This window comes from Microdochium trichocladiopsis (genome assembly GCF_020744255.1).
Source record: "Microdochium trichocladiopsis strain MPI-CAGE-CH-0230 chromosome Unknown B0I36scaffold_3, whole genome shotgun sequence".
Lineage (NCBI taxonomy): Eukaryota > Fungi > Ascomycota > Sordariomycetes > Xylariales > Microdochiaceae > Microdochium > Microdochium trichocladiopsis.
The window spans coordinates 2696202-2713625 of NW_025763546.1; the positions used below are offsets into that span (position 1 = coordinate 2696202).

The window sequence follows — 17424 nt, forward strand, 5'->3', positions numbered from 1 at the left end:
GAGAAAGGCTTTTAGTCCCACCCCACAAAACTGTTGGTCGAGGACTCATACGAAGGCAGCGTCTCGTCGCTTGACGAGTAGTCCGGCACTGTGGACGTCGGGCTCGGCGGGTCGCTGTAGCTCGGGAGACTGCTGCGGCGCAAAGCCCACGTCAGTCTTGACGCGGCGACGCCGCCGCGGAGACGGCTCATGATGGTGCCGTTGCTATTATTGTTGGCGTTGGTGGTGTTCGTGGTGGTGTTACCATCACTAGCAGCCGGAGTGTTGCTAGAGGTGGTGGTGAAAGCGAAGAGGTTCTCCACGAGTCCCGCAACAGCGCGGAAGTGTGCGAGATCCTGCTCCATTGTGGTTGACTCTTCATCGCTTTCTGGCTCGCGGTGCGAGGTTGAGCACTCCGCTGCATGTTCAGTCGTGGGCGCGACCCAGGACAGGCGGGAGGAGTCGACGTGGTGCTCTTCGTGGCCCTGATGTGCTTGACCGGCGACATCGCGAGCAGCTGCTTCCTTCTCAACATCATTGCCTGCGGCCCGTTTGCGGCTTGTTCGTTCGTGCAGCCAGCTACAGATGTTGGCAAAGATCGCTTTAATGGCTCGGAGGCGAGCCTCGCGTTTCTCGCGCCATTCCTTTCGGGCGGCGCGACGGGCACGGCGGCGTTCACGTGCCTTCTCAGTGCAGGCAGCCCGGATGGCAAAGATGACGGCCACAAGCAGGAGCAGAGATGAGCCGACAGCCGCCGAGGTCTTTAAGGGGCTGGCTGTTAGGCTTGCCGTCGACTATTTGAAAACGGATCAGCACATGTGTGCACGTGGATATCGGTCGGTATACTTACAAGTCGCCATGCATGGTCTTGCTTATGTGTGGGCTGTTCGGGATATGGCGCCTCGTTCGAAACCGAGTCTGATGCTGATGTCAACACAATCGGGCTCTGGACTTGTTGTACAGAGGCGCCGATGATGGGATACATCATGGTCTGATATGGTCACAAGGCGTTAGTAAATTGATGCGAAGTATTTGCAGCCTACGAGTGGTGACACACCTCTTCGTCCTGCACCGGGGGGGCGTGTTTTTCCGGTGTGCCTTCTGCGGCTACGTCCGAAACATCAGCCTCCGGGACATTGGGCGGAACAATGATCATCCCATTCTGGTCTCTGTGAAAGCCATCGCGGTGTGCGCCAGAGAGATAGGTTTTGAAAGTGTCGTAGAGTGTTATGACGAAGCACTTGATATTGGTACAGTCGGATAGTGATTGAGGTGAGGCGAACGTGGATTTCGGGAATGACTTGGCAATGAAAAACTCCTTGGCAGCGATTTCAAATTCGAGTCGGGCAAGCCGCGCGTTCAGGATTTCGAGCTCATACATCTCTGACTGGAGGCTGAATGGCTTGTTCCTCGGCGTGCCTGGTGCGAGGCGCCCTGCCGTCGTGGTAGGGACTCTTATCACTGAGAAGGCGCCGTCCACCAGGGATACGCCAGTAGGGGCCAACTGCTGGAACTGCACTGTGAAGTTGAGGCCCTGTATCTGGTAGCCATCAATGTCGATGATGTTGAAAGTCAAGATTCGCTCGAAGTGTTGACGGTCGTCCACCTGGACACAGCTGTAGCGCCATTCCGCGTCGACTCTGGTGCCGTGCTTGGTAACGATGGTGCCAGCACCCATTCCGTCCTCGTCCTCATCCAGTGAATTGCCGTCCAGCGTGACATTGCTGTGTCCACATGAAGTGTCCGCTTCCGAGACCTCGAATGCGAGCAGCTTTGCACATCACCCTGGTCAGATCTGGGTGGACATTGATTGGCACGACTTGGCGTAGACTTACCGTCCTGGGAATGAGAACATCTTCGACGACTTTTGTCACGTCAAGGTCGATGAATGCTTGGGGTAAGGTATTGTCTTTGGGAGAGGAAGGTCAGTCGAGATTGATACGTCCCGGCCACAGCCGGGGTCAAGGAGATTGAGGCGGCTTACCACCGTCATTGCTGCCACTGAATGGGAGAGCCGACGATACGACTGAAGATGCCAGCACAATGGCTGCTGTCCGCACGAGGCCGTGCATTGCAACGAGCTGGGCACTCGGCACTATTCGCAGCAGACGCTCAATGGAAGCAGCATGAAAACGCGATGGTTGCGAAGGGGAGGTAAGGCAAAGTGACAGGACTTGCTCGCATGACAGTAAGCCACGTCGAGGGGGCGCCGGGCTATCGGCAGCGTAGTCACAGTCACTGGCGAGGGTGCTGACGCAACGACGACAGACTCGGCCGGAGGCAATCAAGCGTCCCGAGATGTGCGTGCTTTCAAGACCTTGTGCTTGTAGTAGGATGCGGAGGAGCAGCCCTTGGGAAGCATAATTGAGAAAACCAAGGCACACGGGTTCGCAAACAGCGCCAACGAGCTGAGGAGCGGCTGACAGCATATGAGACCACCGGCACACCCGACCATGAGGCACGGTGTACTGTAATGCGCCTGTGGCCGCTAACTTAAATGGCTGCCTGGCGCAAGGGCGACGGCTCTTGCGCGGCGCAGCATGCAGAGTCTCAGCTGGAGGAAAGTGTCAGCACCCACCCACCCTCGTCTGACCTGTCAGGTTGCTGCAGCTCGTTTAGCTCCGAGGCTGTGTCCTGGTTAAGCTTTCAGACGTACGGGCGTGGGCCCTTGCTGAAACAGAAAACAACGTCTGTGCCATTATCTATATTCTTTGCTTCATCTCGTATGGAGCTCGTTAGGAGCTCGCGTGGCTGACATCTCTTGAACGCGCCCAGGCAAACAATGTGTTGTTGGGAAAGCTTACACACACATACACACAACAGCATCTTCAGGACCTTCAGAGACTATGATCCGAAGAATAGCTATGAAGAGGGCATAACCTTCCGCGCCATCCATCATGACCTCGCTGGTACTTGAACGCTTGAATGATTGTTATTTTGTGAGACCGGCAACATACGAACCCTTGGTATTGCTGATGGGTTCCCTCGTGGTGGAGACTTCAGGATTCTAATAGTGCGGACCTGGACTGTCCGCAGGGAGACCTCTTTACCTTAGGTAAGCGCAAGCGGCCCCACCATTCCATCGTTGCGACATGACGAGCTCGTGCCCATCCATGCGGGATGCTGTGGTTGTCGCCGCATTTCCAAAGATATTTCACAACATCCGTTGCGCCTCACTGCCGCAACGAGGCTTGCCAAGATGGTGCGCATGGCCCTCTCCAACCATATCCTGACATCTTGCTGACTATGCGCGTTGCAGTTACCCTTAGGTCTTCTCAATGCCGCGCAAGGCCACCCGATGCTCGTCGAGCTCAAGAACGGCGAAACACTGAACGGCCACCTCGTCCAGTGCGACACCTGGATGAACCTCACCCTCAAAGAAGTCGTCCAGACAAGTCCAGTACGCGTGTATCCCGCCAGAGATAGCCATTGACGCGCAGTTTGTGCCGGTCGATTCACTGACACCCAGAACAGGAAGCCGACAAGTTCGTCCGCCTCCCCGAGGTATACGTCAAGGGCAACAACGTGAGTCTTTCAACTGGGTCAGAGTACTCGTGCACGTTCTGACGCAAGTGCACACTGCAGATCAAATACCTCCGCGTCCCCGACGAGATCATCGACCTGGTTAAGGAGCAACAACAGTCGCACGGCCAGCAGGGCGGATACAGAGGCGGAAGGGGAGGTGGGCGAGGTGATCACGGCGGCCGTGGCGGTGACCGAGGCGGGCGCGGTGGGCGCGGCCAGAGCCGAGGAAGGGGAAGGGGACGTGGCGGTGCAGCCTGAAGTGTTGCAAGTACGGTGGCGACTTAGGATGAACTTACCATCTGGAAGCCCTTCCATGACAAGCATGAGCACATCGCAAGACGGCACGGCAACACCGCCGGCACGGGGACTGCTCGATAATTGCGCTGGCGGACGTCTCTATGGGCAGCATTGATGTGTCACACTCAGCCCATGAATTATCTCTCACGCAGAAGACTGGAGGGCTCCGGTGTGAGAGCGAGGTTCCATGATGTGGAGAGCACTGCGTGGCATACCGCGGTACAATTTGCAGCTGCATTTTGGACAATTGCCAACATACCGCGGCGCCGGGTCTACCTGCTGACAGACCAGGACGAAACAGATTAAGCACTGAACATTTCAGCATGCTAGTATATCACCATATCATGCCACAAGATGATGCTAGTGCTCCGCTTGATCATGCTGTAGATTCTTTCAAGTGAGGCCAGCTGTTGATATATGGAACCAAAGCTTTCCCAATATCATGATCATGCAATGTTGGTTGGGCGAGCAAACACCACGAACTCATGGTGAACCGTCGAGATCGTGGTATTGTGGGCTTATCGATAGCTCCACGCTCTCCACGTGCGGCTGCCGGCACTCACCATCCCACGTAGCCAGGACCGATAATACTCGGCGCGTCAGGTCTTTCTGCGCCTAACAGTGCACAATCCCGGCCGAGCCAAATGATGGGAAGCCCGCTTGTCTACGATGGGCTTTGGCGGTGTCTCTGCCCCTCTGTGGGCTTGAAGACGCTCACCAAGGCCCTACGGCGCCCTCGAGTACAGCCGATCGCTGCTGTGCACCGAGCCACTTTTCGCGATCACTTCCAGCGGCGGCACACCAGCACCGGCATCTCGAGCAAGCGTGATCCAGCAGAATCCACCGACTCCGGATCCAGTCATTTCTCTCGAACGCGCCGACAATACCTGGACCGAGCGGACAAGCGCGCACCATGGCTCAACAAACTGTTGTCCATCAGGCCCGACGCTCCGCCGGAGCAGCTCGACGGGTTCTCGACACAGCATATATACGATGCGCTGAAAGAGCTACAGAACATGGAGGGAAGCTATCGTACGATAGTTACACTGGTGGAGTTCCTCATTAGGGTACGGAAGGAGGCGCCCAATGCGTTGCTCTACGAGGCCCTCATTCGTGCCAATGTCGACCCGTTCCTGGGCTCGGCCAGAGTCGCAAAGGCATTGTTGACGGAGATGTCGAATGCTGGCATCTCCACAACTCCCGCAGTCTACAATGCGGTTCTTCAGGTTCGTCCTTTCCAAGAATTGCTCTGTGCTGCCAAAGATCTTCGCTCAATTCTTGACACCCCGACAGGTCACAGCGATTCATCCCGACTATATCCTCCGCTCCAGAGCACTCCTCGATATGAAGCATCGGTGGTACAACCTCACCCTCGACGATCGTATCAGCGTCATTCTCGGGCTATTACGTGACGGGCAATATGAGCTCGCGCTGGAGAATTTGGAGGAGCTGTCGAAGAGTCCCGTCATTATCCCGCCCTGGTTGTTCAGCATCTTCCTGGTCAAGTTTGGCGAGCTCGGCTTCCACACCGAGAGCTTCCAGCTGCTGCAGCACGCAGTCAAGATCCATAATGCACAGCGCTCCCTACTTTCGTGGGCTTTCCTACTGGACGTGTACAGCAGAGATGGCTTCTACGCAGGCATCACGTACATTTGGGAGAGGATGGTTGCGCCAGGCCGATTGAGCCCCTCAGATGGCGTTGTTCTGCAGGTTCTCAATGCTGCATCGCGGCAAGGCGACGTAGGACTTGCAACAACTGCCGTTCAGTTATTGACAGAACGAGGCCGCAAGCTCGGGATGCACCACTATGAAGCTCTAATGGAGGCGAGCCTCAAGCGCAATGACCTGGAGAAGGCACTCACCGTAACATGCCTCATGAGCGGCGAGGGTCTCGCCGTCGATGCGTCCAGCACCAGGCCCATCTTCCTCACCCTGCAGGATTCAGAGACGGACACGGATCGGGCTCTGCAAATTCTCGGCAAGCTTCGTGCCCAGAGAAGCGTTCCAATCGCGTCATTCAATGTCGTTCTCGAGGCTATCATCTCCCAGCGGGGTTTCCAGGCCGCGTTGGACGTGTATCGTTCGGTGCGGAATTTCAGCTCAGACCTGCCGGACCTGAGGACATTCCACATCCTGCTTAGCCGCTGCACCAAGGAGACTTCGCGGAACTTCATCGTTGCCGAAATGGAGTCTTTCTCCGTAAAGCCGAATCGGGCCACATACAACCGGCTGATCCGCATCAGTGCGCGACAGCAGAACTACGAGGCAGCCTTCCGGTATCTTCAAGACATCAGGGAGCTGCGCAAGCCGTCGGAGTCGCTCAGTAACGGGCCTTGGATGGGCCGGGCGACGGCTCTTGAACTGATCAAACGCTGCATTCAGAATCACGACCCTCGGGCGCAGGAGCTGCTCGAGGAGAGCCGGGCTCGAGGGATGGGGCTGGACGCGGAGCTCGAGCAGTTCGTCTCTGGCTTCCAGGGCAATCTGGGTGGTGATGCAAGCGTTGGCACACAGGACCCTGCATCTATCGAGGCTGTAGGCCGGGCCCATTCCTTAGCTCACAGGGACCCTGGGACGTTGCGTGCGTTGAGCGCAGTGGCCTGAGTACCGTGGCCATATGTTATTTTCTGCGCAAAAGGAAATCCTCGCGGAGTCTTGTACACGTCAGGCCGTAGAAGACCTTCGTATCTACCGAATGCTCAAAACCTGAGACTTCATGCTAGCCTTGTTTCGTAATCAGTTTGCGGCCATGTGCCCAAGTCCAATCGTGAGGGGGACGCAAGCTCTTGAGATTTTTTAGTCTTTACAGCGGCCTGTGAACAAGTTGGAGCGACTCATGCAGCTCGGACGCAGCTCCGATTCCTGACAAGATGACAAAACCAAGATTACGAAAGCACAGCAGTCGTGATGTGACGTGCTCAAACCCAAAAAAAGAACGGCACCACTTAGGTATGTCCAGGGCCTCAAGGTGCCCCAGAGCCCCCACCGCCCCAACAAGCGCCCGAAGTGGAGAACCCTGTTTTGGGAGAACGAGCCTTGCAATTATTAAGCTCGGAGGAATACAAATGGGCAAAAAGTTGGGCCAGAACGTTGATTTGCTTCTGCGTCTTGGCTCATCAGATCACCCTCGTGTATTCTTTCTCTTTCTTACGAGGCCTTACGTGGGGGAAAGGGAGAAGGAGGCAGAGACGGGACGTTCCGTAGGAGCTGCTTCCTGGTCTCCCTGCGGCCTGCCCCGGTCGTCAAAGCACATTTGATAATTCTGGGAAAGGAGGATACATTCGTACATACGCCTTGCTGGATATGGCACATGCCGAAGCATCTCTGGCGAGCCACTTGGCACTCTACAATATCATCGCGAGAGACAGCCCTCAAACACCACAATCTGCGGGGGAAAAAGGATTTCGGATGATGTGTGGTGGCGAGGACAGCAGCTTAAGCTGACCATGACTCCTCGCCGCATCCGGACTTAAAGGATATATGCAGCATATTTGGCGGTCGAGAGTTCCGGTCGAGAAGATGGCTTCTTTTCTTATTTCCTCGCCGATTAGGTTGGCGTTAAGATAAGATATTGGGGAGGGTTTGCGTCATTGGATCGCGTGGTATCAGGACGCAGCCATGTCTGGGCTCGAAAACAACCATACGAAGGGCCCTTGCAGCTTGTGGGCGTGACTCAGGCCGGGCCAAAAGCCTGCCACGTTCCATAACGTCAGCTTCCGTTACCTTGGGTTCTGTGATTGGCCAAGATGGCTTTCGAGGGTGCTGTCTTCAGCGACCGAGCGGTATGACAGAATAAGTCGGACGCTCATACTGATCTCTGACGGTACCGGATCAGGATTCTTTTTTGTCCACCGCCTGGCAGCGTGAATCTCTGTCAGCAAGCAAGCAACGTGGGCGTGGTCCCAGCTGGGACATGATGGCAGGGGGGGGCTTAAAAACTGGGACCCCCTTGCCAGTAAGGTGTGCCCTATGAGGCCCTCCAGGGCTAGTTTGGTGCAGATCGACAGCACTCTGGCGGTGGCAGCTTTGTAATCGCTCCCCCCCCGGCAGTTAAAGCCGGTGCGCACCAGTGCTTGGCCCGTATCCCACTCTCGTGGCGCCTGGCAATGGGCAATTATCCCACCCGCGCCAAGCTCTCTTCTGCTTAACTCCATCGAGTTCCAGGGCCCTCCACGTCTCGAGTCCCCCGTGCCGATGGCTTGGCATGCGGCTCTAGCTGCCCGCGTCCAGGGCCCTGTCCCAATTACCAATGGCGGACCACTGCCATCATCTGTGATCTCCCGCCTGGCACTTTGCGGCTGCAGCACGCCATCCTGTCGGTGGGTGCAGACTGCCTGACATATCAAAATATGCACGGTCCTGGTTTGAAATCCGGTGCAACTCCATGCCGTGGAATCAGCACGCATTTGGCGATGCCAAGCAGACAGTCTCGTTCTCGTCGCTGGCAAGATGCATATAAGACATGTCCATCCCATCTGTCCTGTCCCATCGTCTAAAACAGCATCTTCAATACCAAGCCTTGACAGCATTGCCATAACCTGCAAACCCTTCCATTGCACCGGCAACAACAAGCAAGTGCCTTCTGTGTACAGTCCTTCCCATAAACACACCACACCACGGCAGCCACCATCGACTTAGACAGATAACAACAACAATGTCGGCTTGGTTCCGCGAGACAGCCGCGGGAAAGGCGATTCGCCTGCTCTCGGGCAACAAGTATCTGCAGTATCCCGAGGAGAAGCCCGACTTTGAGTTCCCAGCAGAATGGCGCCACATCATCGAAGAGAAGACGACGCCTGCTTCAAGGACTTCCCTCTCAGAGCAGTCACGGCCTGCCAGCTTGTCTGACGCACGCGACGAGGAGAACCAGCGCGAGAAAGCCAGTGACATCGAGGGCGAAGCGTCGTCACAAGACGGGGATGTCATCATGCCGGCAATCACACAGACAAAGTCCATCCCCATTGCTCCCCGCAAGACAGCAGACGGCCACATCTTGGTTGACTGGTAAGGGATATTTGTAGATTGCTGTAGGGAATGGCCCTCGGCTGACAGTCATCAACACAGGTATCGTACGGATGACGAGGAGAATCCATACAACTGGTCTCGAGGCACGAGGATCATGGTCTCCAGCATCATTGGCTTCTACACATTCATCGTCTACCTTAGTTCAGCCATGTAAGTCATTATTCCGACCGTCACAGGACGGCTTTCTCCTCACCAGCCGACCAATCAACTTACACGATCGGGCGCAGATACACTCCTAGTATTGAAGGCGTAATGGAAGTATTCCACGTCAACATCACCCAGTCATCTCTCGGCCTCGCCCTGTTCGTCCTTGGCTACGGCATCGGTCCTCTGATCTTCTCGCCGCTCAGCGAACTGCCAAACATTGGCCGAAACCCGGTGTACATCATCACCATGTTCCTCTTCGTCATTGTCTCGATCCCGACCGCGCTCGCCTCCAGCTTCGAGGGCCTGATGGTTGCCCGTTTCTTTCAGGGGCTTTTCGGCTCACCCTGCTTGGCCTCGGGCGCCGCCACGATGGGCGACATGTTCGGCATGAAGACGCTTCCTTACGCCCTGGTTGGCTGGGTTTCTTCCGCCTACTGTGGCCCAGCTCTCGGCCCGCTTCTTGCTGGTTACTCCGTCCCCGCAATGGGCTGGCGCTGGTCTCTCCTCGAGATCATCTGGGGTGCTAGTCCCATCTTTTTGGCCATGCTGTTTCTCCTCCCCGAGACATCGACCCCGGCGCTGCTGTACAACCGCGCCACCCGCCTTCGTAAGATCACGGGCGACGCCCGGTTCATGTCCCAAGACGAGTTGAACCGGCGCGGTCTCACAGGCAAGGAGATCCTTGTCGACGCCATCATCAAGCCTCTCGAGATCACCATCAAGGATCCGGCCGTCCTGTTTGTCCAGGTCTACACGGCCATCGTGTACGGCATCTACGTAAGTCTACGAGACGTGTTATAGACACGCCACCACACGACGAAGCCACGGGCTTATGGCTAACATTTGAAACCCAACAGTACTCCTTCTTCGAGGTCTTCCCGCTGGTCTTCCCCGTCTACTACGGCATGTCGCTGGGTCAAGTGGGCCTCGTCTTTCTGTGCATACTCGTCTCCTGCCTCATCGGCGTGGCGATATACGTGGTGTACATCTACTTTTACATGAACCCGCTGATGGACCGGCTCGCCCCTGCCGAGCCACGACACGAGATCCGGCTGGTGCCCGCCCTCTTTGCCGCCTTTGGCCCCACGATCGGCCTCTTCATCTTTGCCTGGACCGCGTCCCCAGACATCCACTGGATCGCGCCCACGATCGGCATCACCGTCTACGGCGCCGCCGCCTTTGTCGTCATGCAGTGCATCTTCGTCTACGTCCCGCTCAGCTACCCCCAGTACGCGGCCAGCCTGTTCGCCGCCAACGACTTCTTCCGCAGCGCGTCCGCATTCGCGAGCATCCTCTACGCGGGCTCCCTGTTTGGCAACCTCGGCGTGGCCAGGGGCGTCACGCTCCTCGCCGGCCTGAGCGTCATTGGTATTGTCGGCATCTGGCTGCTGTACTACACTGGCGAGCGGCTGCGGCGTCGCAGCAAGTTTGCTGTGTACGCTGCCGAGTAAGATGATGAGTCTACGTTTCTGAAACAGGCAATCGTCGAGTAGTTGTCGCCTTATTAGCGATGAGGTGGGGTCGGGGGGAGGGGATTGGTGATAGAGAGCAAGCCTTCAAAGAGAAGCGGGATTCACCCTGAGGATGAGTCTGTCAATACCCAAACTTATGCAGGAGGGTTTGCGCTGGCATAGACATCACTGCATTGTAGCATTTTACGGAGTTGGCCGACTGGAGGACAGGTAATAGGAGGAGCTCACTCAAGACACATAGACGGATACCCAAAGAAAAGAGATAATAACTAAGATCATGAACGATGACTGCTCAATGTTGACTGGTCTCAGTGAAGACATGGTGGAGAATCCGTATCTTGCCTGCACTGCCTCGGATATCTTGATTGGTCGGACCCTGCGACGAGGGTCCACACATGATGTGCCTTCCCAGGCGCTGTCACTGAGCGGGCACCCTGGAAGCCCCCCCGAAAAGTCATTACGCCATGGGCAAATTCTGAATATACTCTGTTGACAGAAAGACGGTAAAGGCGGTGACACTTGGGAATGGCGTCTCCGCAGCTCCGCAGCTCAAGATCAAAACCCCAAAATGACTGAGAAAGAATAGGTGAAAAGTGCAAGTCTGAGAGCAATGCCATCCTCAATCTAGTCGCCAATACCACAAAGGAACCGCCACGTCCGTCATTCAAGCAAAGCTGGCAATCACATGCCCAAGGAAAAATCGCGGTTTGAGTCCTTAATCAGAGACCGCATGGGCATTTGTCAGCAGCACAGAAATAGCCGTCTGACTTGCGTTGTGCTTATTCTGCTCAATTTTCAACGGTGAGGAGGGGGGGGGCGTTGTGCACCCGCCCCCAAAGACATTTCTTCTCCGCTGTCTGCGTTCCTTAGGCGGCGTTAATGGTGTATCGAGATGTAGGGCGAAGAATGCTCGAGAAAAAAGACCTACCATGTCACGAGACAGGCAGCTGGGTGGTAAAGACATGGAAAAGGAGAGAGAGAGAGAGAGAGGCATCAGCCTGGATTTGATAACAGAGGATAAGCAAATGGACTCCCTCTTACCTGCATAAGCCGGGGGATACATACGCTGGCAACACCTTGACTAAACAATCAATGGGCTCTCCGTGTTTTGTGACACTAGTCGAGAAGCACGTCCGACCTGGTTGTTCTTTCCATTTCCCCTCTTTTCTTCTTCTCCCCTTTGAAGACGGGGACACATACAATCCCAGGGACATAGCCAGGATTGTGTCATTGTATGTGTTGGCAGCCGGAAATCCCCAAGCCTACTGCATATGGCGGAACAGTTGGGGCCGCAACATAGCACGTTCGGCCCGAGGCCGGGCATCCCCTCCTGCATCACAACATTCACCGGAGGGGATGATAACGATGAATGGCCAAGCCCTGCTGATGAGAGTGGCTGAAGCAGACAACAAGGCTACTTTTTGAACACCAAGGGGATTTCGGGAGCGGGGCATGTAGCGAATCGGAACAGACTCGGCCGAGGGCGTATCGAATGAGGAATTGCATGCATACTCGCAATGATAAGCTGAGTCCATCTGTATCGTGGCTGCCTGGCGTCAAGCGGTTCAAATTGTCCCGGCTGATCAAGATGGCCTTGTTGTGGAGGGCGTGACTCTTGATGGTACCTCTCTTCCTCCAATGTGATACGTCCTTTGGGGGAGAACATACACTAGGCATGTCGTGCAAGAGCGCCCTCTCGAGCCACCTTGTGTTGGTTGGGCCGCCTTGTTCACACGATCCCTGTGCCACAACATGGAGGCCACACTCCGAGAGGTTGCACACGCAAAGACCTCTCACTCAGGGGCTGCGTGCCGCATCGAGGATGCACGGCGTGCAGCTCGCCCTTTCAGATCCCGGCACTAGCGAACCATCTCCAGCGCCTCCCTGCCGGAGCTACGTGCACCAGGCTGCTTTGGGCTCGCCCTGCCGCTTGCCCAAGAGTGTTGCGAGCCGCGCAAGGTTTTCCCGCTTGCCTCGGCGGGGAGGACTGGTCCTGGTCCGCCTCGAGCAATTCTCGAGGGAGGTCCCGGGGGCCCACTCCCGGCCCGAGAGTCGGCATGCCGCACCGGGCAGGCTCCGGGGTCGGCAAGAGCTCTGATTCGTCGGAATCTCTAGCGAACACGGCGTCCGACCTGGCCTTGGCCGAGTTGGAGGTGCTTTCGTTCTGACTTGTGCTTCCCCTACGGTGCGGACGCAGCTGAGCTTCGTAAGCATCGTGCTTGGGGCAATCCATCGGGACGTTTCAAGGTACGCCTTCTTTGCCAGCCAACGCCCTCGTGCAATCGACAAGCATCGCGCGGCCAGTCTTGCCAGTTTCGGGAGCGAAGCCTGTGGCGGGAAGCAGCCAGTCCACTCTTGCACGCTAGGCTTTGTGAGGTGGCTTTGCCCCACAAGCGCTTGGTCAATTCGAGCGAAATTGACCAGGAATGGGCGCCACGCCTGCGTCAGGAGCCATATGACTTTCTGTCGTTGTTGTTGCTGCCGTGTCAGCTTCGGGCCGAGGGCTGTCGACTCTTGTTTCTGGTCACTTGGAGCTCCGAGATAGGAGCGGTCAGATCGTCCTGCCCCAAACCGGGGAGCCCAACTCCCAAAGGCCAGCAAGGGGGTATATAACCCGGTGGTGCCCGCGAACCTTAATCGTAACCTGCCTTGTTGCACTGTCTAGGAGCACGTCGCCCTCCCCGTAACGACACAAGACAAACCTCCATCATGACTGCTTCGCACGGCTCGACAAGCAACGGAGAGCACCTCCCCTGCGACAAGGTGAAGAAAGAGTCTACCGCAGTCTTGTCGCGAGATCTTCGGGTACAATTCCCACGCATTGTTGGCAGCAGCGGAAACTTTCTCTCGCTCAACGATGGCCGCAAGATCCTCGATGCTTCTGGGGGCGCAGCAGTTGCTTGCATCGGCCACGGCGACACGCGTGTCCACAAAGCAATGCTCGCCCAGCTGAGCGAGGTATCTTACTGTGCCACAACCTTCTACTCCACCGAGGCATACGAGAATTTGTGCAGAGAGCTTGTGCAGACAACGAAAGGCCACATGAGCCGTGCCTACATCGTCAACTCCGGTAAGCCTGGCCCTTGTATCGAGTTCAGCATGGCTAGAGAGCTGACAAGGTGACAGGTTCTGAGGCCATGGAGGCGGCCATGAAACTCGCCAGACAGTACTTCTTGGAGAAGGCCTCCCCCGAACCCCAGCGGACCAAATTTATTGCCAGATTGTCAAGTTACCATGGCACCACCCTTGGAGCACTTTCACTTGGTGGGCATGCTGGACGTCGAGCAAAGTTTGAGCCGATGCTGCTGGAAGGGACCTCCAGGGTTTCACCCTGTTTTCCATATCGATGCCAAGCGGAAGGGGAGGACGACGAGGCGTTTGTCACGAGGCTTGCAGATGAGCTAGACCGGGAATTCCAGAGAGTTGGCCCGGATTCCGTTTGCGCATTCGTGGCAGAGCCGGTCGTTGGTGCGGTAAGCAGTGTAACGCTTGGACTGTGTTGGGATTGCAGCACTGACTGAGACGGGTAGGCCCTCGGATGCGTCCCCGCAGTTCCGGGCTACTTCCAAGCGATGCGTGACGTCTGCGACAAGCACGGGGCGCTCCTCATCTTGGACGAGGTCATGTGCGGTATGGGCCGCACGGGAACAATGCACGCATGGGAGCAAGAGGGCGTCGTCCCGGACATACAAACTCTTGGCAAATGCCTTGGTGGTGGCTACCAGCCCATTGCAGGTGTCCTTGTCGGCAAGAAAGTGGCGCACGCTTTGGAACAAGGCACTGGGTAGGTTGATTGCGGCCCATGAGCTTCACCGAGTCCATGCTATGGCTGACCAGGAAATGCAACGCAGAGTCTTCGTGCACGGCCACACGTATCAGGGCCACCCGGTTGCGTGCTCCGCCGCGCTGGAGGTCATGAAAATCATGCAGACGGAGAAATTGGTGTCAAATGTGTCTGCAATGGGGGCTCTCTTGTCGAAACGCCTGCAAGAGCAATTGGCAGCTCATCCGAATGTGGGTAACATACGTGGCCGTGGTCTCTTCTGGGGTATCGAGTTCGTCGTCGACAAGGCCACAAAGGAGCCATTCCCTGCCAATGCCGCCATCGCGATGAGGCTTTCCGAGCTTGGCCTTCTTGACCCGTACAATATTGCCGTGTACCCTGGGTCGGGAACTGTTGATGGCGTCCAGGGCGATCATATCATTGTGTCGCCGCCGTACAACATTACAGCCGAGGATGTCGAGCTCATTGCCGGCAAAGTCAGGCGTCTGATTGAGAACTTCTTCGCGAAGGAGTCCAGTTGATTCATGCGCGTTCGGCTATGGTAAGAGGAATTGGAAATGGCAGTATAAGAAGACCAGATTGCTGGTAGGAATGCGTAGCACGTTTGATTATCTGGTCTTCGAAGGTTGATGAGTGTCATGATCGAATTGGCGGGAAGGCCAATTACAATAGAAAGAACATATAATGGAAATTGACCGGCGTTCAGAGCCTCGTTGCTGAATAGAGCACCCTGTGGCTTTTAGTCGCTCTGGGTTGTTATTGTTGGCATGAGCAATGCGGAGGATTGACGGCCCAGGCCGTGGATTGGGTCTTGCACAGTGTCGTGAGTGCGTCAGCTATTTTGGACACGTTGCTCGGAATTCCCCTGCAGGGACTGTACTCCACCTCCACAGCGCAAGAGCAGGCCCCACCACGACTCCTGTCCTCTTGGGATACGTCAAGCTACATGTTGCTGTGAACAACCGGACGCGACAGCTCTATCATGGCGACAATGGCGGTCGGGCTCGCCAACGGGCGGCATGCTGCCGACGAGGAGGCCCGCGCCGAGGTCGACGTCCTCAACTCGCGTCTCGACAAGACGACCCAATTGTCCAAGAAGATACAGGCTTGCCTCGGCCGGCTCGAGGCCACCGGCAAGAGCGTTCGCGATGTATCCGGACCTCTTAACGGAGAAACCAAGAAGCTCCAGGTCTTGGGGAACAGTACGTCTATAAGTCCTCAAGACTGACGGTAATCCTCGATTGACCGGCTTATGCTCTTAGATATCGATTCTGTCATTGCAGCCATCGAGAAGCTCCGCCAACCCGCCGAGAACAAGAATGATGAAGAAGCCATTATTCGACAAGGCCCCGAGAAAGCAGGCTTGTCGATGTACCTCAACTCGATCAAGCGGCTGAACAAAGCCCTGGCCGATATGAAGGCCTCGAATCTTCGTGCCAACCGAGATACCATGGCCGACCTGCAGCGTCTCATCAAGTCCGGCAACACCCAACTCGAAGGTGCATTCGACAAGGTCCTGCGCGCACAGACACCGCGATCTATCGAGCCTCTGAACTTCATCACCAAGAACAATCCATTCCCGCTCATCTCACGGGACCCTGTTGGTCAGCTAGGGCTCATGAATGCCTACGTGTCAGCCAACACGGCAGGCGAGAACCCCCTCGTTAAGATCTATGCCGAGATCAGAGGCCCATACCTCTCGCAGAGCTTAGTAAATCTGGCATATGCTAGCGGGAACACTGCGCGGAAGAAGACTGCCGATGCGATATACAAGTCTGGTACAAATGGCATCGGCATGTATGCTCAAGCCATGGAGGGGCTGCTCGTGGCTGAGTACGAGAACATATGTGGCATTTTTACCAGGCAGGATTGGGGACCGGCATTCCAGACAACAAGCCAGTCGCCACTAGCAGAGCTCGCTCGCACCGTACGAGAGCTCAACAACCACATCAAAAGCCACCTGACGACCGACTGTTACCTTGCATACGAGGTTGTTGAGATCATGTCAAGCCTATCGAATAACCTGGAAACCCGGACCGGGGAACTCAAGGCCACCTTGGGCGCTGCACTGCGACCTGTTCGAGACACAGCCAAGGCATCTCTGGGCGAGCTCTTGGAGGAGACGAAGCGAAAAGTGTCCGCCATCCAGGCGCTTCCTTCGGATGGCGCCCCATTACCCGTGGCTTCCGAGACCATGACGCGTCTGCAGACCATGGTAGAATTCCTCCGGCCCATCTCGAGCATCATGATCTCACTCGGCGATGGTGGATGGAAGTCAGGCGCAGCCGCGGCAAGCAGCACTGATGCAATCCCAAGTCTCTCCTCCTTTGACATTGGCGCCGATGGAAAAGAGATCTTTGCCCACTACTGCACGGACTCCATAGACGCACTGATGCTGGCTCTGGAGCAGAAAGCCAGAGTGCTGCTCAAGGGCAAATCTGTACTGGGCGTCTTCCTCGCGAACAACGTCACAATCATAGAGCGCATGATTCGAGACTCTGATCTGAATCCCCTGCTTGAAGGCAAGCTCGGCTCCCTGGAGGGCTGGCGCAAAAAGGCGAAGGCGCTCTACTCGGAAGCTTGCAAGGACGTTTCTATGCATCTGTTTGATGTCATTCACACCAACAGGGCTCAGAGGCCTCCGTCTGGATCTATCGAGTCGGCTTCGATCGTGAAGAGTCTCAACAGCAAGGATAAAGAGAGCATCAAAAACAAGTTCCAGACTTTCAACACGAGCTTTGATGAGATTGTGGCTCGTCACAAGACGTATAGCATGGAGAAGGAGGTGCGGCTGATGTTCGCAAGGGACATGCAACAGATCCTGGAACCTCTGTATTGTCGTTTCTGGGACCGGTACCACGAAATCGACAAAGGCAAAGGCAAATATGTCAAGTACTCGAAGTCCTCAATCGCTGCTGTTTTCCTGACTCTATATTGAGCCAGCACCTCGACGCCTGCATCGCGGCCATCAGGATACGAATAGGGGCCGGTGAATCCGCGCGGAACCCTCGTGTTTCTGGGTCGACTCTACCTGGTCTGTGGCGGACGCTTATCGCTCGTCTGACTCTTGCATGCAGGAGCACTGGCAGGGAACATCCTACCAGCACACCACCTGTGAGCGAACGCTCACCTGACTAGGCCCATGGTCGACATATCCTCAGGGTTGCTCTCAATGCTTCAATGCTTATGTAGCAG

The 17424-nt window shown here is 56.0% G+C and overlaps 5 protein-coding genes across 5 annotated transcripts; 4 read left to right on the forward strand and 1 right to left on the reverse strand.

Annotated features, from left to right (window-relative positions):
• Positions 1–11: 11 nt before the first annotated feature.
• B0I36DRAFT_360782 (uncharacterized protein) lies at positions 12–2051 on the reverse strand (the record flags this gene model as incomplete). Its single annotated transcript, XM_046158379.1, has 5 exons — positions 12–773; positions 830–970; positions 1037–1750; positions 1815–1888; positions 1964–2051. 5 exons carry the CDS (start codon positions 2049–2051, stop codon positions 12–14), a joined length of 1779 nt encoding a protein of 592 aa, XP_046015499.1.
• Positions 2052–3106: 1055 nt separating this feature from the next.
• On the forward strand, positions 3107–4239 carry B0I36DRAFT_318286 (uncharacterized protein). Its single transcript, XM_046153271.1, has 4 exons — positions 3107–3181; positions 3239–3379; positions 3454–3504; positions 3565–4239. The coding sequence occupies exons 1-4, from the start codon at positions 3179–3181 to the stop codon at positions 3760–3762; spliced, it is 393 nt and encodes a 130-aa protein (XP_046015500.1). The 5' UTR covers positions 3107–3178; the 3' UTR covers positions 3763–4239.
• A 149-nt stretch (positions 4240–4388) lies between these two features.
• B0I36DRAFT_318287 (uncharacterized protein) lies at positions 4389–6631 on the forward strand. The gene is made up of 2 exons (XM_046153272.1): positions 4389–5027; positions 5095–6631. The coding sequence occupies exons 1-2, from the start codon at positions 4446–4448 to the stop codon at positions 6403–6405; spliced, it is 1893 nt and encodes a 630-aa protein (XP_046015501.1). The 5' UTR covers positions 4389–4445; the 3' UTR covers positions 6406–6631.
• A 1658-nt stretch (positions 6632–8289) lies between these two features.
• B0I36DRAFT_264564 (major facilitator superfamily domain-containing protein) lies at positions 8290–10720 on the forward strand. Its single transcript, XM_046151185.1, has 4 exons — positions 8290–8805; positions 8866–8976; positions 9054–9750; positions 9831–10720. Exons 1-4 carry the CDS (start codon positions 8456–8458, stop codon positions 10422–10424), a joined length of 1752 nt encoding a protein of 583 aa, XP_046015502.1. The 5' UTR covers positions 8290–8455; the 3' UTR covers positions 10425–10720.
• A 2434-nt stretch (positions 10721–13154) lies between these two features.
• Positions 13155–17167, forward strand: B0I36DRAFT_238850 (exocyst complex protein exo70; the record flags this gene model as incomplete). Its single annotated transcript, XM_046149645.1, has 6 exons — positions 13155–13515; positions 13572–13918; positions 13976–14229; positions 14297–14740; positions 15205–15431; positions 15492–17167. The coding sequence occupies 6 exons, from the start codon at positions 13155–13157 to the stop codon at positions 17165–17167; spliced, it is 3309 nt and encodes a 1102-aa protein (XP_046015503.1).
• Between the last annotated feature and the right edge of the window lie 257 nt (positions 17168–17424).

Bases quoted from the DNA above. Each gene is read 5' to 3' on its own strand.
- B0I36DRAFT_318286 (XM_046153271.1), top strand. The intron at 3,380-3,453 runs GTACGCGTGTAT...CACCCAGAACAG, and splicing joins AAGTCGTCCAGACAAGTCCA to GAAGCCGACAAGTTCGTCCG. The intron at 3,505-3,564 runs GTGAGTCTTTCA...TGCACACTGCAG, and splicing joins TATACGTCAAGGGCAACAAC to ATCAAATACCTCCGCGTCCC.
- B0I36DRAFT_318287 (XM_046153272.1), top strand. From the start codon at position 4,446: ATGATGGGAAGCCCGCTTGTCTACGATGGGCTTTGGCGGTGTCTCTGC. The intron at 5,028-5,094 runs GTTCGTCCTTTC...ACACCCCGACAG, and splicing joins TCTACAATGCGGTTCTTCAG to GTCACAGCGATTCATCCCGA.
- B0I36DRAFT_264564 (XM_046151185.1), top strand. From the start codon at position 8,456: ATGTCGGCTTGGTTCCGCGAGACAGCCGCGGGAAAGGCGATTCGCCTG. The intron at 8,806-8,865 runs GTAAGGGATATT...TCATCAACACAG, and splicing joins GGCCACATCTTGGTTGACTG to GTATCGTACGGATGACGAGG. The intron at 9,751-9,830 runs GTAAGTCTACGA...GAAACCCAACAG, and splicing joins CCATCGTGTACGGCATCTAC to TACTCCTTCTTCGAGGTCTT.